Source organism: Sugiyamaella lignohabitans, chromosome A (genome assembly GCF_001640025.1).
Source record: "Sugiyamaella lignohabitans strain CBS 10342 chromosome A, complete sequence".
In the NCBI taxonomy this organism is placed as follows: Eukaryota; Fungi; Ascomycota; class Dipodascomycetes; order Dipodascales; family Trichomonascaceae; genus Sugiyamaella; species Sugiyamaella lignohabitans.
Window position 1 is genome coordinate 4,772,177 of NC_031672.1, and position 19,269 is coordinate 4,791,445.

Sequence of the window (19,269 nt, forward strand, 5' to 3'; positions counted from 1 at the left end):
AATACTTCATGGCAAAATAATAATAATTCCCAAGAAATTTACTTTATTCCAGAGTTAGAGTAAAATCGCTTTAGGGTTAGGTTATATTGATAAGGATGTTCTCACATATATATTTTCAAAGATGCATGAGATCAAATTATTTGAGAATTCCTAGTGAATTTCGTACAAGCAAAAATGGTTCGAAGTAAAGCAACTGATTTCTTCAACGTCGAGCAGTCAGGAAGCGACGCAGACAGAAGCGATTCTGAAGATGGACAAAACTTTAATAGCCAAGAGAATAACGACATATACGGCAGTGATAATGAGGATGTAGATGACGAGGAAGAAGAGTTCAAAGGAAGATCTTCCATTTCGAATAAACGTCGTCGGGAAGATGCCTTTAAAAGCGATAACGAAGATGACGAAGACGAAGATGAAAGCATAGAAAATCAACTTGAGGAGGATGGGGAAGAAGAATACAGTGATAGAGAGTTGGAGGAAGATTTTGAGGTAGAAGACAAGAAAGCTCAAAATGGAAAACTCAAGCCGTTGACGAAAGAGCAAGTCGAGCAGGATTTGGAAAAGATCAGAAAATCTGGTGTAGTTTATATCTCACGCATTCCGCCATATATGAAACCACAAAAGCTACGACAGATCCTCAGCAGATTTGGTGAAGTTAATAGAATTTTCTTGACGCCTGAAGATCCCAAGGTATATGCCAAACGAGTCAAGTATGGTGGAAACAAGAAAAAAAATTATACTGAAGGATGGGCTGAATTTGTCAAGAAGAAGAATGCCAAGCTGGCTGCTGATACTTTGAATGGAAATATCATTGGTGGCAAAAAGGGCTCATATTATCATGATGATATTTTAAATGTCAAATATTTATCGAAATTTAAGTGGCAGAACCTCACAGAACAAATTGCTCTTGAAGCTCAGTCAAGACAAGAGAAGCTTCGTGCTGAAATTGCTCAAGCTACAAGAGAAAACAAGATATTTATTGAAAATGTGGAGCGTCATAAGATGATTCAAGGCATCCAGAAGAAGAGGGCTGAGAAGGCCGAGTCAAGTGGTGGAGCAAAAGAACCAGCTGAAATTCGCAGAACTTTTCAACAACGGCAAGTCGAGTCAAGGCGTTCCGATGCTACCAAGAAGTCGAATGATAAGAACCTTGACAAGACAGTTTCCAGAGTCCTTAGCAAAGTATTTTAGTTCTAGAAGTATCTTTATTTAATAAATTATTTGTGCATATAAGTTTACAAGTCATCGTGACCAATGCTGTCAACTTCAGCCTGAACCGAGCTTACAGGGTCTAATATCTTGTCTTCCAGGTTAGACTGGTGTTTAATTTGCTTGAACTCGCTCTCTAAATCAGCGATTTCATTGTCATACACAGTCCATTCTGGAATTTGGCGTCTTGCGCGATCGAGCTTCGGCTCTTTTGTAAGTGGATTGTTACAAAGATCAATTGTCTTTGCAGTGGCCAAGCTTTCGTCAGAGCACCAAGTCTCACACCACAGCCAATCTTGAGGTAGAGAAAAGATAGGGATCTGCCGTTGCATGTGGTTCGGCAGATCTTGATCAAGGTTGGCCAACGATTCTGGGTCAGCTGAAAGCATCTGGTATTGCTTTCTTAGTCTATCTCCGGCTGCAATTTCTCTGAATCTTTTGAGATCCACAACATACAGCGCACTGATATGATATGGCAGCCCATTAAGATACTTTTTCCAATAACCTTGTTTCCAGAATCTGAACCCTTCCATCTCTTCTCTGGAGTCACCCATTGGAGTATATCCGTAAGGTGCCCCTTGCAAATCCATATCTACCAATTCCTTAAGATCGGTTCTGATGATTTGGTCAGAGTCGACAAAGATGACCTTATCTAAAGTTTGTGGGAACAGTGTATCTAAAAACAGGATTTTATAGCCCCAGATAGTTCTTTGCTTCTCCTTTTGTCCTCGTAGCCAATGTGGCCATTTGTACGTTATAAGCTCATATTCAAATCCATACTTGGATGATAGAGTGGGTAAAAACTCTTTGAAACTAGGGGACAAAAAGTTCTCAATCAACCAAAACTTGACTGTGTGATTTGTGTGCCTCATTACACTTACTGTCATAATGCTTAGTAATCTCTCATATAGGTGTCCACTAGCCACAGCAAAGATGTTGATTTCCGCTTGAGACTTATCGTCGACTGATACAATGTTTGTAGTTTTACGATCAAACTTGGACCAAACTTTTGCCAGTCCAGAGCCAATCTTAGAGGCGATAGTTGAAACTTCAGATGTATCAAGAACATCCTCATCCTCCATGCCAGGATACCTTCTGAATTTGGGGAAAATAGTTGCTCCTGTCATAGAAGTGAGCCATATTTTGTTTGATTCATGGCTCAATGAAACTGAGCTTAATCCTATCGAAACGAGCTCAAAAATTTTGGAACTCCTTCCGCTCTTTGGGCTAAGAATCCATAAACCAGGGTTCGCTTTAAGTTGCAAATACCCGAAATTGGCCATCACGATTGTATCCACGATCTTTGGTTCTTCACGTGTACCCAGGTCTACTGCAAGGCCACGAGGCGGGACGTCTAACGTCGTGTCAGTCGCATGTCCCTCAAGTAAGATGTTGGACAATTGATAAGTTCCTTTCAAGACGCCATCTTCTGATGCAGTGCTTAAAATAATGTTATCCAAATCATATTCACAAATCGAAGGAGTCACAATCCAGGCGTTAGGTGTGTTCATACCCATGCTAAAGAGAGTATTTTCAGGCATACCGGTAAATCTTACTACTTCTTTTTTGCGATTACCAGCTTCATTAAACGCAGGGGATGTTGGCCATAATAGTCTATAAAATCTTTTAAGAGGGACATCATCTCCTTCTATGGACTTAGGATTTAAGACGACTCTGACTGAAATAGGTAAATCCTTTAGAGATGAGATTAACGATACATACTCCTGTCCCTTTTCACTTAGTGGATCAATAACAACTAGAAGGTGAAGAAAGGCGTCTTTATCCCGAGTTGCATCTGTGAAGTTGACAGTCGAGTTCGAAATATGCCATGTCGAGGTGGTAATTCTGTGAGTCCCTTCCACGCTGTATGTTGTTGTATAAAGAGAAACAAGTCTATCGTAGATGTCATACAAGTCCCTAGATTTGTTAGTATCTACCGTAAATCAGCACTCGCTTCAGCACTTACCCTTCAGATTTTATGTATTCCTTTGATTGACTCACAATAGAACCAATCCTCTTCTGCTCCATGGCAAATAACATCTCCAAATCAATGTCCGTCAAATATGTCTCGCTAGGGATGTCAAGATGTCTACCAGCAAAGATAACGTGCAAGCCATTTGAAAATGTGGGATAACTTTTTAGTGCGGTAGTAAATTTTTCAATAATCTTTCTCCCCTCTAATTTACTTCCATAGTGTGAAGCCATGTTAAACACTTTCTGCAAGTTTTCACTATCATAGGGGTGTAAAAATTGGCGGATAGCATCCACTCGTTCCGTTTCCGACATTTCATTCATGTTGTTCAATAGAGAAACCAGGTTCGAGCCTTTGCCACTCTCCCCAGGATTCTCGCTCGTTGGGACTACTTTCACTCTCAAATTGAAGCCTTGAGTCTCCTGTGAATCCATGAATTTGAAAAGCTCAAGTAACTGCTGCAAAGTATTATCATTATCTAAATCTCCCAACAACCAAACGGTCGTGTATGAATCTGAGGCTTGATTGCGTACACTATTGATACTGGGCACAGACAACCCTGCTTCTTCAAAAGCTTTTTCAAACTCTGTGATATCCACGTATGCAGCAGGCGAACCCTCTGGAGGGTTGATGATTGCATTTCTTCTTTTTAAACCACCAGAAATCAATCGATCTCGAAGGATCTCGTCGCCACTCTTTGCATTATAAGTATACGATCCTGAGGCTATCAGCTTTCTAATTTCTTGAAGATCTCGGCTAAATACAAAGGAAGCCTCCATTAAGATATTTTTAACGTTGTTCATAAGGACACCGTTAGCAAATGTTAGCATCGAACTTGATTTCTCTACGTCGAAATCCGACATCCATTGCTTGGTCTGATCTATGGCAGACTGAACTCCACTCCCTGACAGATCACTCAAAATGGTCTCAAATGTAACTGTATCCACTTGAAGCGCGCTTCTAAATGCTTGGACCGCCTCAACTTGAGACAATAAATGACTCAAGTATGTTTGAAGAGCCTTTGGGTTGGCAGAAACTGCATATTTATACAGATAATATAAGTGCTTCGCAATTTCTTCGGTAGTATCGTCAACAACTAAAGGGATAATACCTAATTGTATCGGTATACCACGACTTACAAGACTAGTGGACTGGATAAAAGTATTTAGGAAAGCAGGATCAGTGATATCCAATGCAAACACCAAGCTGTTGATATTATGGCGAATTGGGTGGAGTTGTCCTGGCGATTCCAGAGGTTCTAATAGCTCATTGATATCTGTAGACCATGAACTAAAGCGAGGATCTTTTTCGATATCATTCAGCCAAATTAAAGATTCAGTTCTGTAATCATAGCGCTGTAGGGGAGATTCATCTAGTGCATCACCGACTAAGTTTTTCATTATCAGGTCTGCTGCTATCGAGGGTTCAAATCCAAATTCCATCAGCTTCTTAATATGGGTTCTTTCACGGTCTAAAGCATCTAGCAAATCAAACGGGCTCTCGTTGTTAGTGAACGCAGGAGCTCCATTGATTAGGATCGCATTTTGACCAGAACCCAGGATTCTATTTTCAGTATTGAAAAGAACATCTTTAGCTACGCCCTTTTCAGACTCAAGTTGGGATACAATTTTCGCGTATTTGGGGAAATCTAAAGTAACATTTATCAATGCTTCGGTGGGGTTGTCACTAGATAAAACGTAGTTTGCCGCCTTGTAGCCTAGCATGGGAATATCGTTTTTATCTAATGCGGCTTTGCTTGTTGCCTCTCTCAGCTGCTCATACTGTGAGGGTTCGCCAGTCTGTTCGTTCTTATCATCTTTCTTCGTGGATCTATCATCGATTACGAGATAGTCTGTTCTCTTAAGATTCAATTCAACACCATAACCAGTGAGGGTCTCACGCTCGCTTTTGTGAGGTCGGACTAGAGGCTTGTACCGTAAAATATACTGAATTTTTCCTTGTAATGCAGCAGAAATTAAATGAGTGTGGAAAATGCCAAAAGATTCTGACTCTAAGTCCGCGTACAAGACAGCAATTGGAGCATCTTTTCTTGCACCAATGAGCCTATCAGTGGGAAGCAATTCAATATTAGAGTTATCAGCCTTTGTAACAGTTTTCAATGCAAACACAGTATCAGTATCACAGCTGACTTCGTTGTTGTAAACAAACACGTTTTCGCAGTTTTCAGCTGAGGCGGCTCTTTGAACTTCGGCCCCAGACCAAATCTTGAAGTACTGGTATTGTGCTTCAATCAATGCGGAATATCTGTGAGATGCCAGTGATAATTCAACATATGCTATCTGTTCTTCGGTTAATGAATTTGTTTTGAGCGCATGTTCTAAAAGAAAGTCATGTGTCTCCTTGTCGGTTAACTGACCGAGATTCTCGCTTGATCTCTCCTCAAGCACTGTAGCAAAGGCAGATACTGTGGTGAAGTATGCTTGAGGATTCTCAGCTGCAATTGCCTCAAGTACATCAAGTACAAAAGGATGAGTCTCCCAGGGAGCCTTCAGATCAATCTCCAATGGAATGTCAGGAGTGTCATGTTGATTCCCGAGGACCCCTTGAAAAATCAGGCTACAGCTAAGAAATAAGCCAATTGACCATATATAGGTCAACCTTAGTAACCCATAGATTAGTGGATTTCTCATTCTAAAATTTCAAGGCCTGATGTCGAAACAGAGGCATCAAAATAGGGCTAATCCAACCAACAAACTATGTACGTCTGCGATCACAGTATTATAAGAATAGCATTAAACATATGCATGTGTCGTTAATCACAAGCCGTGCTGAAATCATAGGTTATAAGCTGACAGCGGCCGACTGCTTATCGTAATAATAAAAATTCTATAATTTAGAACAATAATAAATTAAACACTTCTATATATACAATAAATTGTGGTGTTAAATATCGATTTACAAGATACACCCCCGAATAAGATATGCTATCTGTATTCAACTTACTCAGGGAAAAGCAGATCGAAAGGTTCATGTGCATATTGCAGCAAAAGAGTTCTGGAAATCGGGTTGACGGTGCGAATTTCGCACAAGATCTTTTCTCCCAGTATGAGAGGCTTCTCCACCTCTATTATTCCGTAAATTCCCCAATCTGATAAAGATACACGTTGGTGCGAGGATCCTAGTAAGGGTCTGGAAGCGACGGTGCAACGCAACTGTTTCTTTGGGCCACCCAGATGCCCTTTCTCAATCTTCTTCAAAACCCAAAAATTCAATGAGTCCCTTTGAGCCGTTTTAATAAGTGTTTGCATAGCTTGTAATTTTAATGAGATCGTATCTAATTGCACTAGGGACAACATTTGCTGTCTACCGTTATCGCCTAGTAGGTGCGAATATACTTGCCAGTGGGTTATGATATCTTGAAAACGACGTAAAGGAGATGTTGCTCCACAGTATTCAGAAACTCCCAGTGATTGATGCAATCCAGGATTCACAGATAAAGTTGACGGTCTCATAGCCTCCAAAATTTTGAAGCTATTTTCCTCCGAAAACCCTTTAGAAATATCCGGTCTTTGAGTGCCAGGGGGGAACACAACTTCTTGCCTCCGGTATATGTTAGGAATAGAGGCCTTTCTAGTAAATGCAGCTACTTGGCTATTTGCGGCAATCATCAGTTCAGATACCAAAATATGAGAAGGTGATGTTGAGATATCTATAGACACCTTTACGTCGGCCAGATCCTCAACTTCATTATCAGCTTCGATCTCCCTGTCCATTTCAGTGTCTATCCTCACCGCTGCAGAATTTATACTTAGGTTTATTGCCCCATTTTCCACTCTCTTTTTTAACAAAGTGTTGGAAATCCTATGCAGCCTCTTTAAATCCTGGGCGGCTTCCCCCAAGTCGTCTTGTTTGTCTAGAATGCTGTTCACTTCATCGTAGGTAATGTTTACTACCTTGTTGATTGACTGAGGTCGAATATCTAGAGAACCTTCAACAACTTTCCTATCGACTTCATCATAAATAAATGATATGGTGAGACATCTTCTAGATCCTAATCCGTTTTCCAATGAGAACTTTTGTGTGAATTCAGTCGGGAACATGGTAATTGGTCCCTTGGGAAAGTATGCAGTTGAGCTTTGTTTATATGCAGATTTAAGTAAATCGTCCCCGAGATCTTTGAAACTGGAGGTTGGGTCCGCAATATGCAGTCCTACGAGAACTTGTGATCCTAATAAATTAGTAATAGAAATGCCATCATCGATTTCGTGGCTTCCAGCAGCATCAATGCAATACACTGGAATTGTCGTTCCCAAGTCTTCACGGATTTTATCCATTCTGTCGTACTCAAGCGGGCCAAAGGAGACAGGACTGACGACGCTCGTAGACTCACGTAAAAAGTCATATACATGAGAACCAAAAAATGGTCCCTGTTCTTTGTTCATAAGCCCAAGTTGGTCTTGTATAATTAATGCACTTGTTGGTGAGACTTCCTCGTTATTCAGTATAGCTGGTGGAAGTTTTCTCAACAAAGACATAGCAGCCGATTGAGCATACACGTCATGGGGGTTTATATCACCCAAGGCATATCGTCTTATCAGAGGATTAGGATTATCTGTTGACGATTTCTTTAGGTCACCTTCCAATTCCTTCAGCACTTTCCTAGGTTTCTTTTTAGCCTCTGACAAGGCGTTATCGAAATTTTCAACCTCTACTTTCGGTAAAACTGTTAAGATAGCATCTTTCGAATTTATGATTAATCGTCTGTCAAAAACCATTTGCACCGCCTCGTACAGAGAATAGAGCAAGTTAGCAGATACTGTTGATGAGTTCAATGAGCCCTGTTCAGGAGGAAATTGTCCAACCAGGTTAGATATTATTTGCAGTATTACGGCCGATATCGGTTGTGTCGAGTTGTTCTGCAGTTTAACACATCTGTCTACTTCTTGTGCCAATTGAAAAAAGGGAACATTTACTGCTGATACTCTACTGCTCCGACTAATACCATTGACAAGCTGTTCGACTACAGGAAGGAGCTCGTCCCAGTTTGCGTATTTATCTGTAACTAGCTTCCTGAGGACGGGACAAACAGCCCGTTTCATGACATTATCCAAGCACAATACAGTAGTCCCGTCAGATTCCACATGTTGTATACATGTATTTAGCACTGTACTCGCCGTTAACTGCCCCATGTTGAATATGATTTCTGATTTGTTCACACCTATTATTAGCCCCGATGCAGTACACGCTAGAAAATCCTTTTCATAGGAAGCTAAGTGTGAAATTTCCACATTACTATCCTTGACTTTATCTTTCGGTCTTTGCAATAAAACGATTGGGCCCGAGTATTTGGACAGGACCAGATCTCCAATAGCAGGTGGGCTAGTAAAATCATTGTATGAGACCTGCCCAAACTCGCGAATTATGTTCTTGCTTGGGGCATATCTACCTGCTTGTACTTTGTAATAACTAGCGCTCCTTTTCTCTATCCCACTGAGAATTTCCCTATAGCTGAGGGGTGGTATTACATTAGTGTTTTCTTCGGAGTTGAAGTGATTCGATCCAACCAAAGGATCATCGATTTTCTGGAATCCATTTGATCTTTCTTGACTCGGAACAATAGAGCTCAGGCACCTTGCGCCACGTTGTGTGGGAGTCAGAGGACCCAGTGAGATACTTCTGAGACCCTTCACCCTCATATCTCATCTCGTTGAAAACGTCTTTAGTTTGGATGATTTCCTGCTACATTTCCGATGAGGGCAAAATCTTCGGGATGATCACGTGATTTAATTAGGAAATCTCAGGGGTAGTAAGTGATATTTATAGAGAAATTTATCGTTGATTGAAAAACTGTGATGTGAATGAGTCGAAGCGAGCGATAATACGATGGGATAAAACTCGGTAAGTAGGGAAAACTATAATACAATTATGTTCGACTGTACAAAATTTTTGGTAAGATCCTACAGGTGTGTTCATGCTATATAACAGTCGTAAGTATCGATTTGAGTTTTTACTTTACATAGTGCCATTTTTCTGGTTGTGGAGTAGGCTCTTTACCGGTAATAGTTTTACCTTCAGGAACTTTCATACCGGCTTTTTCCTTATAGCCAGGAGTGTTTTCCAAGGTAGTATTAGTTCTTAGCTTGTTAGTAAATCTTACAGTCAGAGGTTGGAAGGTTGGCTATTGCACTTTTTCATAATTCGAAACTTACTCATTGATACCAAATTGATTGTCTTCTCTCTTTATCAGACCCTTCCAAGCACCATGACACTCCTCGATAATTCGAATAGTATCAGTGCGGTTCTTGACAGCTCCCACAGTGTTTTTGTCTTTCCCATCAGGAACTTTGTAATTGCGGAACCAGCTTGTGGTAGCATCTAACAGACCAGGGCAATATTTTTCAATATCCTCAATATCATTTAGATGCTGGGACAACGGATCATCCACGGAAATTGCCAGCACTTTCCAATCAGTCTCGCCCTCGTCAATCAAAGGCATACAACCCAAAACCTTGACTTCCTTAACTTGTCCAGTGTACCCAATTGACTCGCCTATTTCACATACATCAATTGGATCACAATCACCAGCTGTCTTGGTCTCTGGATCGATATGTTTTGGATCTTCCCAGGTCTGAGGAATAGCCCCATAATTATGAATATATCCCTTGTAAGGAAAGACGTTGGCTACATATCGTAATTTCCCTTTTTTAGTATCTTGTAAAATAGGGTTTAACTCCTCCGATCTTGATATTTCCAATTTGGCGTTGGTCCATCTGGGAACTTCCACAATCATATTATATACACCATTTTCCTTCCCTTCGTTTGCTTTATATGGAATATCATGTATAGCTGACAGCGGGTTACCGTCGCTATCTTGAAGGTAAGCCCGGTAAGAAGCTGAATCTGGTTCACCAACCAGGCGAGCTGTGAAACTTGACGATAATCTGGACATCTGGAAAGGCATGAGTCTTTTCGAAGGTAATAAGGGCGATTGCCGAGAAATTTTAGACAGAAAACTCATATTTAAAATCGCGCCAAGTTGTCCCTTAAAACACTACTTAAATACTAGTATATTTTGACCCCAAGCTGGGATTGCTCTTTGCTCGTCGATCTTTATCTCACCCAGTAGTCCGACCGCTAACTTTTAGATTAGTACGGCCAGCTGTAACAAATATAACAGATGTTGAGTATTTATTTCCAAATTCTTGGGCAGTTTCGGTTATATAATTACCAACTCAAGATCTTGTTAAGCTTAATCGATCTCGGAATATTCGCGGAAGATGCTCAATATTTTACCCTAACATCTATCTTATCGGGTGATTACCCCTGAGAACACCCTATGTTTATACACATCCAATCTGCACATTCTGAATTCATGCGACAGAGGATCTCAAATCATGATTATATCCTAAAATTATAATGTATATCATCCATATCAAAATTATTAAACTTTTGTAAAAATAATGTTAAGACAACAATGATTCACAGGTATTTGGTTTTGTTTTTCTTCATAATCCAATTTATCAAACCGTTGGCGGCACACATGGAAATGGTTATGCCTGCTCCCATTAAATCTAAATACAATCGATTTTATAATTTTGCACATGTTGACTATTCATATAACGATCCCCTCGGCATATTTCCTTGTAAAGGGTATCATCTAAGTGAGCCATATAGACCCACAGCTAGATATTTAGTGGGAGAAAAGCAAAAGCTTACGTAGGTAGTCATCTACAAAAACTAGCGAATAGCCAGGGCTAACAATTGAAGTATAGAAGGGGCTGCCCATCATGAGGGAGGATCGTGTCAGATCTCCCTTTCTTACGACGCTGGTCGATCCTTCACTGTGGTCAAATCAATAATAGGAGGATGTCCTTTGAAATATAATTATGATTTTATTGTTCCAAGGACAGCACCGTCGGGTAGTGCATTGCTATCGTGGTCATGGATTTCTCACAATGGAAACCGGGATCTATATCAAAACTGTGCCTGGGTAGAGATAATCAATCCCGCGATAGATGATGATGGTGATGAGTTTGATGGCCCTGAGATGTTCGTAGCACAACTCCCGGGAACTTGCATTGTAGCAGAAGGCTATGATTTCGTCTATCCCGACCCTGGTAACCAAGTCGAATATGGCGGGAGCATGGAGAATTACACAATAGTATGTGAAAAGTGCTCTCCAAGATATAAGGGCGACCGCAGAAGTAAGTACAATGCTGAACTTAATAACACTTGCATTATCCATAATAATTGGGACTAGTAATAAATTGTAATTTTTTTGAGGCTATTAATAAAAAAAATTGTCATTAATATATATACATATATATACTAGATAGGTTTTTAAACATCAAATATTAGGACATCAATCGTTAAGTCATGGGTTTATTTATTTTGTGGTTCCGGCTTTGTACCATAAAACAAGAAAATACTTCCAGCTTCGTAATGGTGCATCTCAATAGCATGTTTTGAACGGTACTTAAATGCTTCTACTTCGTGAGGTTGAAAGTCACTGAAATACTTTACCAAAGATAAAGTGTAATAAGATGACAATAAATCAGTCAGTTGACCAATTTGACCACCCCATGCGCGTGGTAGTGCTACCATTGCTCGGTGAATATCTTGGAAACCAGCATTGTGCAATCTAGCTGCACATTTGTATGATGGGAAAGGTTCAATATTTCTAGCCAGAACACCATCTTGATATCTGTCCCAGAGGTTTTGATCAATGGGACTCCGGTTCAGTAGTGTGTAATCAGAAATCAGTAATTCAATGACACCACCAGGTTTAAGGATTCTGTACAGCTCTTTTATAACAACATCCCATTGGTCTGATTTCAGTAGATACCATAAAGTCTTTGCACTGATAACATCAAAAAAATTGTCATCAAATGGCAACTGGCTGAGAGAATGGCCAACAAATGGAATATAATTAGCGGGCCCTTCGTGGTTAGGTGGGGAGGAGTATGTTGTTTGAGAAGGGTCAAACTTCAATCCGTACACCATAGCATCTGGATGATCTATAGCGAGTTGCCATGCCCAATGGTCCTTAAACACTCCTTGGATATCAAGCACGCACTTACCAGATGATTCTGCAACCGCTTCTAATGCCTTTGGTGAGAATAATAGTTGGTTCTGGAACAGGAATCTCAAAGCCATCATAAGCCATAGTTCAATAATATGTGTGTTCCTGAAACCCGTATCAGAATATTGTAGCCAAGCTTCTTTACGAGTTGCAGCATATATCAAAGAGTCAGATAGTCGACTATTGCTAACAAATTTGACAAACATTTCCCAAACCATTTTATTCGCGCTTGCGACATCGGACGTAGGAGATGAGGTGGATCTACCGGTATTTCTAGGGGTAGACGAAGTGGTTCCAGGAAGAGAGCCTGCCGAAGAAGCTGCACTGACTTGGCTCAACTGGCTAACTTGAGAAAGCTTCCTTGGCGGTAGAGATGATGTCGAAGACGATGATTCTAAATTCAAATGGTCTGATACTTTGTTCATATATGTTGCAGAACCTAGGCCTGCCACCGAAGTGGCGGTGCCTAAGGACGAGGATAATGGAGACGCACTGCCAGTAGATCTTGTTCTGTTCGTGCTAGGTACTTTAATCGGTGCTGGTTCGGAACCATTTTCTGAGGTTGATCTGATTATAGGAGTTCCGATGGCGACATTGGGAGCTAGACTGCTGGAACCAAGCGACAAAAATTGAATTGAGGGTGTAGATGACTGCAGAGGGTGAGATTTAGGGGACATATCTTGATTTTGGGCATCAGCAGGCGGGGTGGGTAGTGTTGAGGCTGTGGGTGTAGAGGAGTGGCTGGATGCACTGGCAGCTCTAGCAGCATTGTCATTTTTCTGCTTCGTGGCTAGTTGTGTGTAGTAATTTTCCAAGACATTACCGACAAGAGCCTCGGGAGTATTATTAGGTTGAATAGCAATTGAAGGGGTGCCAGGAGCAGTCGTATTCCCACTCGATTTGGCAGGCGATGTAGAACCAGCAGATATTGAGCCAGTTCTAATTCCTTCTCCAAGAACAGTAGTCTGTGGTGTTAGCAGGCCAGCATCACTCTTCTTTCGATAAGCACCACCAGGAGGGCTGGCGAGGCTGCCAAAACTAACGGGATTGGTATCTTGGCTGACACTGCTGTTACGTCTGTATCCAAGACTGCTGTCAGTGGACATTACTGAGTTAGACCGAACACCATTGGACATATCAGTTGTAGTAACCGGACTGGTTGCATATCGGCTGTCGGTAGTTGAAGGAAGCGAGTCATGTGCAATGTGCATTGGTGGACTGGTATTAGTTTTACGGGGCACTCGAAGATGACAATCTTCATCTTCAGTTGACAGCGTACGATAGGATGATAAATGAGATGGGTCGCTAATCTGAGGTTGTGAATTTGAACGATTCCGTTGAGATGAGCTGCCATTGTTGCCACTACCACCCCCTCCGAAAAACATCAAAGGTCGATGTGTACTAGAAGGCTCCTTCGTTGAATTCACAGAACTCGCATCGTCTTCTGAAAGTGATGGCGATGAGTTGCGTGATATAGAAGCAATTCTAGATTTTCGTGATGAAAAGAAATGCGATAAGACAGGTTGTTTTGGGTGACTAGAATTAGATGAAGAAGCGGATATCGAGGCGGTTGGTGAATGGTGTTCTTTCTTCGATGATGACGAGGAACCTATCAGACAACTGGTATTCGTAGGACTGGTCGATAGTGATTCAGTATTGCTGAAACTGTTACTTCGTCCGTGGCTTCCATCTCTTGAAGAGGGGTTGGAATTTGTCGTATAGTTGGGTTCTTTGAACGATTCTTGACTCGTTTTTGCAAGTGATTGAGGTGGGGTTTTTCGAATCGGCTGAGGTATTGGTTGGGGGAGATAATAATGGTGCGGGTGCATGAAAGCCATGGGTAGTGAGTTATCAGAGCTTGCCATTGGCTTTTTGGATACAGCGTTTAGATTACCAGAAGATGGTTGTTTTGACCCCGATGCCGATTCAGACCCAGCGCCTGCTGATTTGGTACTTGACCGTTTAAATGACGGCATGTTGAGCACAAACGAGATTGGTTTAGAGAATATCTACAATCATGCGGAAACGGCAGTGTGGACTAGAATTCTTGTTAGAGCTACAGAGCCGTGGAGGTAAAAAGCAAAAAGTGGCTATTTGACAGGGTCACAAAGAAAAATCCTTTAACACAGCCAGTCATAAGTCAGTCACAAGTCAGACACAACTAGGGTTAACTCGAATTAGCCTTTGTGGTGGTGACTAGTTCTCCGTGTCTCATCTGTGATAGTAGACAGGCCCAAATGTACCATGCAATAGGTTGCCAATATGCTATAAATCACTCCCAAAATCTATAGATCTTTGGAATAATCTTAGACAAAAAGGTTATCAATCAATCAATCACTTACAATCTAATCAGTAGCTGTAGGTATTAGCTATAACTATCAGCCAGGCGTGATTTTTGGAATCAAACTTAAAACAACCTGAGTTTAATAGGCGTTGAAAATATGAAATATTATAATAACAATAATAATAGTCGTAATAAAATAAAGATCCCACGATCTAGCGAATTTACCAAATACTATCAATGGGCTTGGTAGGTAGTACCAAACTTATCATAAATGAGCCAGAATAAAAAAAAAATTAATCAAACCAAATAGCCACCAAAAGGTATCTTTAATAAGAACTAGGGAGAAATGATTTAAACGAAATTTTCTAGATGGACGGAAAAGAACAAGTCTTATTTCCCCATTATACTTAGAGCCCTGTCTGTCTTAAACCGGTAGTTTTTGTTTGTTACCGATAGGATATGTAAGTATCTAAGTTTGCCAGATTGCTTTGAAGGTGCAACCCTTTGCACCAGTAGCTAATTTGGGACGGGGTTGTGAGATAGAGTGTGCTGTAGCTGTATAAGCAAGTTGTCAATGGGTACGCCCATAAAAAACAAAACATATATGTAATGATTTGAGTTGTGTTGACGCTCAGGCTCTCTTCTGTAGTGGGTAAAATTTTTTTTTTATTTTTTTTTATTTTTTTATATTGCATTTTTGTATGTATTTTGTTTTGTCTGCCGTGCTTCCTGCACCCCTCTAATAAATCTGTCGTTATACTCAGACAGAATCCTATGCTGTATTCAAGTCAGGAGTCTTGTGTTGGATTTATTGCCAATCAAAGCTTGTGCCAACGTGTTTGGTCTGACTGTTGAGTCATGCTTTTAAATTTAAATCAAGACTACTCACTAATGATCCACTACTATTTCACCAATAGTCTACTACCCTTAGTAAACTCCTAAAAATCATTATCTGTAAAACAAACTAAAAAGAAAATGGAGCCGCCCGCCGCTTTGGACTATGGATTTGGTCCTTATATCCGTGGTGCTACTGTGATGTAGTCAACTAGGGTTCGTTTTCATCCCACACTACCCCTCTCAGAATCTAAGGCTGCAGGCTCGCTGATCTTAGCAAAAATTAACATTTGATCTACGTCCAATACCCAAATTAGCTGCCTGCTGCTAAATTGATTCACAGATTGGCGGTGGGGCGAAAATGAGCTGTGAGCAGTGGTAATAAATACACAAATAACATACACTGGTTTAAAGTTATCGTTATTACTATAATTCGGGCTATACCACCTTAAGCCGGATATCATCAGTTCCCTCGGGCATGTTGCAGCTCGGGACAACGGTCAGTTAACCTAAGTTTTAAACCGTGGCAGCCATCTATCATTTACATCCTATCGGGGTAACAGTGAACCCCTCCTATCTAAACAAACCACCATGGGTACTTAACTGCATAACCTCTAGAAGAAGAAGTTTACGTACGTACGTACGATATTACATTACATACACCAGCAGCGTGTATATTTCACATACTCCAGGCTGTATATCTCAGATCACATCTGTATACTCATGACGCTCGGATTTTTGTTTCTCACTCTGGACACATGTTACAACTGCACTTTGGTCATACAGCATCATGACTGTAGTGTCTCAGCGATTGCCATTAGTTTGCCGTGTCACGTGCTGCCCCCCTGACACAGGGGCCACTAGCGCCAGTCTGTCTCTAGACTATAGAGCAAGACCATATTATGACCCCTGGATTGTGCTGATGTCGCTTTTGTTCCAGGCTCTTATTAGTTAGCACGTTGAAAACTTTTGAAAGCACTAATTCTGGCAACCTTACTCTCTAGTCAACCAGTCTGTCTATTTTGGTGTCTCGACTTCACTACTAACTACTATTTCAGCTACCTACTCGAACAACAATCGTAACTAACACAGCCATACTACACGATAAGACACTATTACAGCCATGCTCGCTAACACGACTAGACACTAACGCAGCTACATACTCCTACTAACTCATCCAGCTACATTCAGCGATTGATCATATCACGGAAACCCACTTTGCCACATGTAAATACATCATTATACATGTCCGCTGTAAAAGGCATCTACTATAGCTGGCAGGGTACACCGGGCCGTATTGTGTGGAAACTAAAAATTCATCTCCCCGATGCCGCACCACCCCTCTTTGTCAATTTGTATTATTTTTGTCTCATAGTCCCATTGTCATTGTCCCAATACTAGCGTCGTGGCAGGCTTCAACCGGAAACATACCAATCCGATGATGCCAAATCTCGATCTGTCAAGCAGGATCTTGTTCTTACCAAGCTACGGGCGGGGTCGAGTTTAAAGAAGCTTTTCGTTACTTTTTATGTATGCATCATTAGCGTCTGGCGATCATTTTGCGGATCTTAAGCACATACCAAGTCACCCTGATGACAGGGCAGCGTGAGATAGATAGTCACTACGGACTGGCGCCGGACCTCTGCTAGCAGCTGCAAAAACGCAGCAGCAGCAGCAGCAGCAGTCGGTCGGTGTCCGGTGGCTGTGGCGCCAATCCAGTCCAGACCAATTCTGTGGCTTCTCCCTGTCAACAGACCCATTTATCGACATTGTTTTCTGATTCAGCACCAGTCGACCTGCGGCGGTGGTCAGAGCCGTACCAGAAGCAAACCTTCTTCTGTCTGTTGTTCAACTGAGACATCTGGCGGTGGAACTTGATCTGGAACATTGTTACCTCATCCTGTGAGACACGCCCTCTGGAACCCGGAATAATGTCGCTACATCCTAGCACGGCCATGCGCCGCCACACAATCCCAGTATTTCCGACCGTCGCTGTTCGCTGCCCACTATGAGCCACGGCTGCCTCCGGCGGCTGGGGCGCTGCCCCAGACCCCGTGGCTCCTGCTTCGCAGGAGTCTGCTAGGACCGTGAACGGGGGGAGGGGGGGAGGGGGGGAGGGGGGGAGAGGGTTCACCAAGCGAGGGGTCTTCGAAGCTCACCAGCTGGTGAGCTGCTGGCTCGTTCTGGCGGTTTCTCTGTTGGTCCAGCTGGCTGGTTGCCGACTGTGTCTCAGCCGGCAGTCAGTAGCCGTCAGACCGAGACTCGCCGTGGCTCTAGTCCTGCTGGCCGCGGTGGGCTTGCTCTAGAGCGCGTTCCCTTTGTTGCAGATAAAATGGGCAGGGTGCGTGACAGGCGGCCTCGCCTGTAATCGGGCTGACGCATGCCCACCGCCAGTCTAACCCTCCCCACCGCACGCGACCGACTCGAGCGAAGCGAGAGGAGCAGCGGGGTCTGGGGCTCCGCCCCAGCCGCCGGAGGCACCGCGGGGGTCGGGGAATGTCCCTCCGGCGGCTGGGGTCCCGCCCCAGACCCCGCTGCTCCTCTCGCTTCGCTCGAGTCGCGGTCGCAGCAGCAGCATCCGCCGGATGTTTTACTCGTGTGACCAATGTCTCAGACGTATCCGGCGTATGAAACAGTACAGACCATGGCAACCGGGGAGTTGAATCCTTGTGGCGTGGCATTGACGGCCGTGTATGCTCCTGCTGCTGCCAGGGTCTTAATATTCGGGCATGTGTTTCGACTGTCTTCATATGGACGCGGTACAGGTTGCTTTTACTATTGTGTGCCACACTATACATTACCCACTAAGACTAACTACTTTATATTATAGATTAGAGACTGTGCATTGTGTAATATACAGTGCAGTGCTGTACCTAGCATCCTAACTATCAAACTATACTACTAGCATTGTCCAGGGAGAGTTGTGGAGACAGCGGTTAAGTCTCGGGTGTTGCTAGGATACCGCCAATACGACTTATGATGATCAAAGTTGTATTTTGCTGGACGTGATGAGCACGGTTAAGCAGTGGTGAAGATGGAAAAGAGATGCGCCATATTGGCAGTGATCCGGGCTAGTGAAATGTGTCGCTTGATGCGAGCTCTTCGTGTTTCCTTGCCTCTTTTGGCCACTGCTGATTTGCGGGTTCGCGGTCTCGCAATCGCTGCACTGCTCGCCTGGCGAACATTGTCTTCTGTTCTGTATCCGGCTAAAGGACGTGTAATCAGTTTATCTGCAGGGTCATGACGTTCTATCTGTACTTCGTTCTTCGTCTCTGGGTCAACCAGGTCAACCACGTAATTGTTCATAGAGTCATTCCCAGAAGTTTCTTCTTCTATGCTAAGCCCCTCTAAAAAGGTAATCAAGTCAGAATCGGAATTGACTTCATTTTCTTTGCTATTGGCGCCAATTTGAGAATGTTGATGATTGTCGACTGCAACATCTGAGGGGGCGCAGTTGATAACCGTTACTTCTTCTGTATCGTATAGAACTTTAATGTCATTATCGTCAAGGTTGTCTTGCCGCTTCTTCCTCGTAAATACGTCCTCCTTAACTTTTGCTGGAGATTCTGTCTCTCGAGACCGTTGCTTTCTTTTGGTCTGAGACACTCGAGACCGCTTCTTTTTAACATTGGCTCTTTTTTTAGTTTGTCCCATGTTTGTTCCAGGTTTCCACTCTCAGTACCTGATTCAAGCATGAATTGCGATATATACATATTTGAATATTTGAATATTTGAATATTTTGAATATAGTTCCATATACTGGCTGATAATGTGCACTCGATTATGGACATCTTTTAACCATAACGATAGTCAGTTGTTTCAATGCAGTAAAGAGCTAAGGAGAATTATGATATCTAAAGTGGAGATAGATAGGAAATGAAACAAAAAATTAATTCAGTTAAGCTCTAGATAAATGGTGTGTATCTC

The 19,269-nt window shown here is 42.2% G+C and overlaps 6 protein-coding genes across 6 annotated transcripts; 1 reads left to right on the forward strand and 5 right to left on the reverse strand.

Annotated features, from left to right (window-relative positions):
- Positions 1 to 174: 174 nt before the first annotated feature.
- Positions 175 to 1,191, forward strand: ESF2 (Esf2p; the record flags this gene model as incomplete). Its single annotated transcript, XM_018878422.1, has 1 exon — positions 175 to 1,191. One exon carries the CDS (start codon positions 175 to 177, stop codon positions 1,189 to 1,191), a length of 1,017 nt encoding a protein of 338 aa, XP_018735727.1.
- Positions 1,192 to 1,235: 44 nt separating this feature from the next.
- Positions 1,236 to 2,720, reverse strand: KRE5 (Kre5p; the record flags this gene model as incomplete). Its single annotated transcript, XM_018878423.1, has 1 exon — positions 1,236 to 2,720. One exon carries the CDS (start codon positions 2,718 to 2,720, stop codon positions 1,236 to 1,238), a length of 1,485 nt encoding a protein of 494 aa, XP_018735728.1.
- Positions 2,721 to 3,171: 451 nt separating this feature from the next.
- On the reverse strand, positions 3,172 to 5,832 carry AWJ20_1534 (uncharacterized protein; the record flags this gene model as incomplete). Its single annotated transcript, XM_018878424.1, has 1 exon — positions 3,172 to 5,832. The coding sequence occupies one exon, from the start codon at positions 5,830 to 5,832 to the stop codon at positions 3,172 to 3,174; it is 2,661 nt and encodes an 886-aa protein (XP_018735729.1).
- Positions 5,833 to 6,141: 309 nt separating this feature from the next.
- On the reverse strand, positions 6,142 to 8,838 carry DSS1 (Dss1p; the record flags this gene model as incomplete). Its single annotated transcript, XM_018878425.1, has 1 exon — positions 6,142 to 8,838. The coding sequence occupies one exon, from the start codon at positions 8,836 to 8,838 to the stop codon at positions 6,142 to 6,144; it is 2,697 nt and encodes an 898-aa protein (XP_018735730.1).
- A 509-nt stretch (positions 8,839 to 9,347) lies between these two features.
- Positions 9,348 to 10,103, reverse strand: IPP1 (inorganic diphosphatase IPP1; the record flags this gene model as incomplete). Its single annotated transcript, XM_018878426.1, has 1 exon — positions 9,348 to 10,103. One exon carries the CDS (start codon positions 10,101 to 10,103, stop codon positions 9,348 to 9,350), a length of 756 nt encoding a protein of 251 aa, XP_018735731.1.
- Positions 10,104 to 11,524: 1,421 nt separating this feature from the next.
- AWJ20_1537 (uncharacterized protein) lies at positions 11,525 to 14,200 on the reverse strand (the record flags this gene model as incomplete). Its single annotated transcript, XM_018878427.1, has 1 exon — positions 11,525 to 14,200. The coding sequence occupies one exon, from the start codon at positions 14,198 to 14,200 to the stop codon at positions 11,525 to 11,527; it is 2,676 nt and encodes an 891-aa protein (XP_018735732.1).
- Between the last annotated feature and the right edge of the window lie 5,069 nt (positions 14,201 to 19,269).